Source organism: Nanorana parkeri, unplaced genomic scaffold, assembly GCF_000935625.1.
Source record: "Nanorana parkeri isolate BGI_ZX_2015 unplaced genomic scaffold, ASM93562v1 scaffold516, whole genome shotgun sequence".
Taxonomy (NCBI): domain Eukaryota; kingdom Metazoa; phylum Chordata; class Amphibia; order Anura; family Dicroglossidae; genus Nanorana; species Nanorana parkeri.
Genome location: NW_017306784.1, coordinates 938,352 through 945,701, shown reverse-complemented (window position 1 = coordinate 945,701; position 7,350 = coordinate 938,352). Strand labels below are relative to the sequence as shown.

Here is a 7,350-nt window from a genome sequence, read left to right as displayed (position 1 = left end):
ACGTCGGGATCCGCTCCGGCTGTGGCGTCTCAGTATACCGCGAGCTGTAGCTCGCGGTATACTGAGCTTAGGGTAACGGGAGGACGCTAGGTTGTGTCCTCCCGTTACCCTAAGGAGAACTATGGGGAAAAACACTGACCCCCATAGTTCCTTTAATGTTGATAAAGGTATATTTATGCATTTGGGAGATACAAATATGCATGCATCATACAATCTAGGGAAAGTCAAACTGGGTAAATGATAGAATGTCCTGGTAGATCATAGATTTAAAGTGACACTAAACTCAGGAGTTAAATCTTAAAAATACATTCAAGTACCTTAACTATTAACAAAAATGTATCTTATTTGTGTATTACTCAGCTGTAGATCCTCAAATCATCTCTGAATTGGTGCTGACACTGTCCTTCCTTCTGGAGGGTGGCTACTTTTGTTCCCCATTGTCTCTGTGTGTGTTGTAAAGTAGTCACCACACCAAGCTCTCTCTTATGATGGATTACAGTCACACATTTAATTTACTAATCTGTATTGTGGTTGAAATTCATCATGAAAGTAAAGGTGCCCATACACTGCTCGATTCTAGTTTGAGAATCGCGGGAAATCCCACGATCGTACGATAGTCGAGCAGTGTGAGCGAAGACGTGCGACCGTTTCTACTGTACGGTCGCACGTCTTGTGTAAGGAGCACGCTAGAAAACCAGCATCGTACGATTTTTGGCTGGTTTGAACGGTGCTCGGGAGACAAATGCCGAACGGGCCGGTGTGCACATGCGCACACTGCCCGTTCAGCATTGCGATCATCGGAAGCCCGCCCATCAGGGGGGCGGGCTTGCGATGATCGAGAGTACGATCTGCCTGTCCAAGATGGGCAGATCGTAAGTTTTTTTAATTACTTTACATCCATCGCAAGACTAAGGTCTTGCGATGGTTGTAAAGTGTATGGCCACCTTAAGCTTGGAGCAGTGGCTACGTAACAGCACACACATGGAGGCATTTATCAAAACTGGAGCAGACAAAATCTGGAGCAGCTGTGCATTGCAACCAATCAGCATCCACCTTTCATTTTCAAAGCTTAACTGAACATACTGAAAAGAGACACTGATTGGTAGACATAGTTACATAGTATTTGGGGTTGAAGACATACGTCCATCAAGTCCATAGGCAACTGCTCCAGATTTTGTCTGCTCCCGTTTTGATCAATTCCCCCCCATTATGTTTATCTGCAGCCTTTCGAATAGTTCTTAACTTTCTAGTTGTTTCTTTGAAGCAGGTTCACACATAGGATGTAAGCTATTGTGAACATTTCCGTGTGCAATTAGAGGGCAACTGAGAGAAAGTGCTTTAACATACACTCTCTGTACCACAAAAGTAAATCCGTTCTAAATAAAACATTAGCCTTGATGGGCATTGTCAGTGTATTTTGTTAGCCAGAAGTAACCAGATAATTGGTACTTCAGAAAAAAACAACACATTGAGCGAATGTAAACTTTTTTGCAGGTATCTGCCATGCACCTCCAGAACTTGAGTATGCAACACTGAACATTAACTATGACAAGACAACATTCTTTATTGGCGATAAAGTCCGTTACAATTGCAAAAATGGTTATTTTCGTAATCCTCAGGAAAACGCTGTTACTTGCTTGGGCAGTCTTAAATGGTCACATCCGGCGCAATTCTGTTCACGTAAGTATATGTTGTACTGGTTATTCTAAATTTGTGAGTTAAATCCAGTATTTAACATTTTGCATGCACGTTCATTCTGCTTAGAGTGGATTTATAATAAATAGCATTTAGTTTCTTTATCATTGGTATTTTGTGATTCAAGTTCTCAAAATTACAGCTCCTTCATTTTGATATACTTGTGATCTTTGAGTGTCATGTATGAAAGAAAAAGTGTTTAATAAAAACTAAATTATCTTCTAATGTTTAAATGAGAAATAACCCAACTAATCGCCATGTTTAATAAATACATCTTTTCTATTAGATACAGAGTGGAAAGGAAGGCTGTTAAAGGTTAACCTAAGGTGTGATAAGTGCATCTGACCAACAAAAATGCTTGCCATTGTGCAGAGATTTTCCAACTTGCTGGGAAGTGTCTGTGCGATTTAGCCAATCTTTCTTTAAGGTGTGGGGTTCTTCTCCCTGCAGGCTGGTTTGCCAACACAGCCAGGTCACCCATTCACAGATTCTTTGACAGGTTCTGCGAATGGAGAAAGTACCATCAGACATTGTGGTAGAGGGACTTCACCCTGACATCACTTGTAGTCCATTTGTTTTTCCTTCTGCCTCTGTCACTGAAATGTGTGCTATGATATGGACAGGAACAAGAGGGATAAACTGCAGGTGCTAGAGTATTGCACCTGTGATCCACTGATCACATGTGCAACACTTTACAGGCTTCAATGCCAAAAAATAATAATAAAATCCAATTTCAGAGTTGCAGTTGCCTGTCATGATGATGTTTAGGTTTTAAAGCTGTCCCAGAACAAGTATAGATAGGAGTAAGTCTGGCAATTTTCTGACACTCATTTACAGTATATGTTTTGGAGTCTGAAAAAATATTACTTAAATCAGACACAACAAGGCAACTGGTATTTTAAGAGTCCAGCAATGGCAGCAATGATTTTTCCTCTGTGTCACGTTACCATAAATGGAATACATTTGGGTAAATCAGAACTGAAGGACATGGGCATACTGATTAACAAACGTAGTAATACACTTAAACAATAGAAGTCTGGTATTTGCTCTCTTTGGTCTGTTAAATATACCATTGAAAGTATTTTGTCATACCTGTTTGATAAGTGACAAAATACCTGTTGATCATGTCAGAAATCCAGAGCTTTCCTAAGCACATTTCCTGTAATATCTCAAGGAGTCTATTTCGCTCTACTAGTTCTTATCTTGGACTACAGACTAATTAATGCCTTTGCTGTAAACATGGAAGAGTGGGAGGGTTTGAGTAGTTTAGCAAAAGACAACTGGACAGAGATAACACCATTCATTCCACAAAAATGTTATCAGCCCACAACAGGACTTGGCTGAATGCATTTCCGCAAATGAAAAGGTCTTTTTTTCTGTACTTGCAAGGTATTTAAAGGGGGGAAAAAACATGGCAGCATATGCACGCATTATAGAAATTGACTGCATGTAGTTTTTTTTTTTGCCTTGACTTTATTGACAAGCTGTGATAGCCAACAAATGCTAGTAAATGCTAGGTAAGTATAAAAAGTGAGTCAAAGAAGTATATATTATCAACTCTGTATAAAATAACTTGTATGGTCCCTGGGGTGGACTAGGCAGGGTGCAAGAGACCATTTACCCCCTGAGCAGGCATCTCAACCGGATATTGGTCCAGTGTCCTTGCACACAGACCTCTGTCAAAACAGGGTGCGCAGGCAATGACGGCTGCGCACAAGCTCCCTATCAGCTGTGATCAAAATGCTGGGCAGAGGAAGACATCTATTATTGATTGTGATTAAAGGTAATAAGCTATGGCTACAAGCAGGTCCAACTTGCTAAGATGTCTTGAGATTTTCCAGGTGGAACAGATTTTAAATATACAGTATATACTGTATATTGTAACAAACAGCTTCAGGGTCCAGGGCAGGTTATTTCATATGGTTAGAGATGGCTAGAGATTGCACTTTAGATTGGAAAGGCACCAGCAGTGTGTGTGTGTATATGTATACATATATGTATATATATATATATCCCCCTCCATCAGTCAATTCTGCTGCCTCCTTTTTTCAACTTCTCGGCTACTTATCAGTTACTTTTAGGGGTTTTACATTATATTTTAGTGGTTCTTTCGATAAACAAGACACAATTACATTGGAAAAGCTTAAGAGAATTCAGTGAGCTAAAACTGACAAATGTAGAATTATATTCTGTATAGTAAGTGATGTTAAATCACTGCTCCTTTAAAAATTTTATTTTTTAAAAGTGTTTTTTTCATTGATACATGTCCCCCAGGGCAGTACCCGGATCCCCATACACTTTTATGGCCAATAAATTGCATATAAGGCTTCAAAATGGGGACATTTAAATTTCCGAGTTCTACCCCCACAGACTTGCATTGAGTTCTAAGTTCGAGTTAGAACTTTTTCCATGTTCGAAAGTTCGAGTTAGAACCGAACACGGGGGTGTTCGGCTCATCACTATAGCTGAATAAATTACATTTTTGTGTTTATCATAGGCATAGCTTGTGGACCGCCTGAAAAAATACCTAATGCAGTATTTCACGCAAAAGACTTTTTGTTTGACTCTGAAGCAGTCTATACATGTTTTAAAGGGTAAGTTCAAGTTCAATGGTCTATGAACTATCCACATGATAGTATAACCCTCTATGGCACTAATATTTACAGAATAACCATCCTACAGACAGTTCTAGTTGTCAGGTTTGTTAAGGTGACTTCTTTGCATACGGAGACAAATCTCAGTAGGTACAAACACATTTTAATACAATATATTGAAACATGTTATCAGCATAATCATGGTACTTAATGGGTTAAATTTGGAATTCTTCTTTCATATTAGGGTGAGGTTAAGACTTAAAGTGGACCTTTACCCCCTGTGGCTAAAAATCACATCAGCATGCAGCTGATGTTGTGCTCAGTTAGAACTACAATGTAAGCGTGGAGACTACTTCTCCCACAATGCGTTGCTTCTTGTGCATGTGCTTCTGTGGGGAAACTTTCTACAATTCATTACTATTCATAGTTGCAACACCTCCACTGGCTAATGTTTGTGTTAGATAGAGCTTATGGGTTAATTTAGGGGATAAAATGCATTTCATTTGTGGGTTGGGTGAAGAAAGAGTAAAGAGTCAGGTTCTTGGAGTAAAAAAATAAATATATACCAGGGTAGTGGTAATACGAGAAACATTACGCATTAGACTCATCATTATATTTAAAACATAAATAAAATTGCAACAGTCTTATGTTTTGCATTTCTAACATTATACTTTGGTAAGAGGAGAGTTGGGCTTTAAATATTAAATAAGGAGTTTAATGTGTCATACAAGAAGTTTAAAGTGTATCTATGATCAAAATGTTTCTAATATCTTTTTTTTCTCCTGCTGGAGAGATTTCACTTCCTATCCCAGAAATGAAAAAGTGAGAGCAATTCTCTCCAAAACAGTGTTTCTTGACCACTTAAACAAGTGGTCCAGGTCAGGGGCGGACTGACAACACATGGGGCCCCCCAGGCAATACGAAATTATGGGGCCCCCTTGTGCCCTGCCCATATACAAGCCCCATCCATTCACAAGCCCCACACACATATACATCCTTGTGTTGCAGAAATAATTTCTCCACATTTAAAATAACAGGTCTAGTCACTAAAAGGTAAATTGCAGGGGAATTGATAGCAGAGTTTCCACATCTAGACCAACATAGGTGGTTTAGAATGGCAGAATTTTTCTGGTTTGGCTATTTTGACCTAGATTCTTTAATTCTGCCAATTATCCTGGGTGAATTACAGGAGAATTAGTAGGGGAATTGACTGGGGAGCTGAAGAATCTCAGACAAAATATCTAAACCAGAAGAAAAAAAATCTACCATTTAGTTCATTTTCCAAATTGTCAATACTAGTCTAGATTTTAAAATTATCCTGCAGTTCTACCAATTCACCCTTTAGTAAATACAGCTGTAAGTGTTTTAGTAAGTTAAAAAAATATAGAAAAATAAACTTACGACTAATGTCACTTAGTTAGCACAAACACACAGTATACTTTGGTCCTGTGTCAGAGCTGGAAAAACAGGGGATATTAAAAATCACAGGGCTGGTTGCAGGTCAGTATACGTTATTTGTTTAATTTTATTTATTTTTTTAATGCAAAAATGAGACAGTGGTCTCAGTCAAATATTAGGCTACTAAATGAGACAGTTGTCTCAATAGGCATGAAAACGGGATATTCCTTAAATGGGGCAGTAAGGAAAACAGTAAAAAATGTGCAATAGTACAGTACATTAACATAAATCAAGTTAGTCAGAGTGGAGGTGGGGGGCTGCATACTGTAAGCCCCAGAATGGTCAGTCCCCATGACCAGAAACAATACACAATAGACATTAGACCAGAACCAACACACAGCAGACATTTATCTTGTAACAAATTTCGTTTCACTGTAATGCTGGATTCTAACTCTATTTCCAGTGCTGATGGAATCCATGACTCTTGGTCCACATGCTGATCAGGACTAGTGTACAGTACTCCAGGAGCCAGAGATTTTCCATCAGAGCATTGCCAGTGTTGTGCTTTGTGACAGTTCCTTTTACTCTGAACATCAGCCCACATCTTATCATATTCCTAGGAGTCTGCTCACCATTTGTTCTTCCTGGAATAGATAAAACACTGGAGAATCTTGATTGCTGCACTAAGGGCCCATTCACATCACATCCAGATAATCTCCAGACCAGACTAGATTGTTTCCAGACCCAATATGCATCCCATGCTGTTTCTGGCCTCTGTTCACACCAGCGCATTCCGTTCCAGACCAGACCAGAAACATAATGCATGTCTCATTTTGTCTGGTGTGGAATGTACTGGAATGCATAGAAACGCATAAAAAAAACACATGGAACACACTGGAACAGACTGAAACGAGAGCCCATTTTAAGCTAAAAAAAAAAAAAACGAAAAAAAAACCTAGCTCCAGAACGCGGCAAAATCGTGGTAAAACTGTGGTCTTATCACGAGCTGCAGCTCGCGGTATACTGAGCTTAGGGTGATGGGAGGACGCTGGTTTGTGTCCTCCCGTTACCCTTAGGAGAACTATGGGTAAAAGCCCTAACCCCATAGTTCTCCTTTAAGCAGCATGAGTAATTATATTAGCATATGTTATTGAGATCTTGCTCTGTAACATTGAAATCCTATTTGTAACATTTTCTTCTAGATACAAAATGAAATTAGGGATCAATTCCAGAAAATGCTTGGCTACCAAAATGTGGAGTGCTCCTGTCCCAGAATGTGAAGGTAACAAGTTCTATAATGTTTTATGTTAGTAGAAATGAGTTAAAAATTTACACATTAAAATGACTGAGACCGTAAACAATAAGAAATCATTTTCTAGAATCTGGAGAGCAAAATTACAAAGTCTGTAAAGTATAAACAGAACAACCAGCAGCAAAAGAAAAAGAATCTCATATAAATTGCAACAGAGCAATGGACAGAGCTGGGTTGTTTGATGGTCCCAACCATCTGCATGCATGTGAAAATGCTTGTAGGGCATGCATTTGTACATAAACTGGAATTGCGCCCAACATGTTCGATATTGCCATGAACGTCGGAGTGAAAGCAAATATTCTAGGCCCATAATTAGCTTTTAACTCTAAATTGATGTTCTTACCCTTCTTT

General features: G+C 39.0%; 1 protein-coding gene and 1 long non-coding RNA gene across 2 annotated transcripts in view; both read left to right on the top strand.

Annotated features, from left to right (window-relative positions):
- Window positions 1–1,667: 1,667 nt before the first annotated feature.
- On the top strand, window positions 1,668–6,919 carry LOC108790963. The gene is made up of 3 exons (XR_001941477.1): window positions 1,668–1,680; window positions 4,193–4,289; window positions 6,890–6,919. It is a non-coding gene; the product is annotated as an uncharacterized LOC108790963 (long non-coding RNA).
- A 19-nt stretch (window positions 6,920–6,938) lies between these two features.
- The window catches only part of LOC108790951 (complement decay-accelerating factor-like), a 17,905-nt gene continuing 17,493 nt past the window's right edge, over window positions 6,939–7,350 (top strand). The window contains exon 1 of the mRNA XM_018561314.1: window positions 6,939–6,969. Coding sequence (XP_018416816.1) covers window positions 6,939–6,969 — 31 coding nt within the window. The remainder of the gene's footprint in view (window positions 6,970–7,350) is intronic.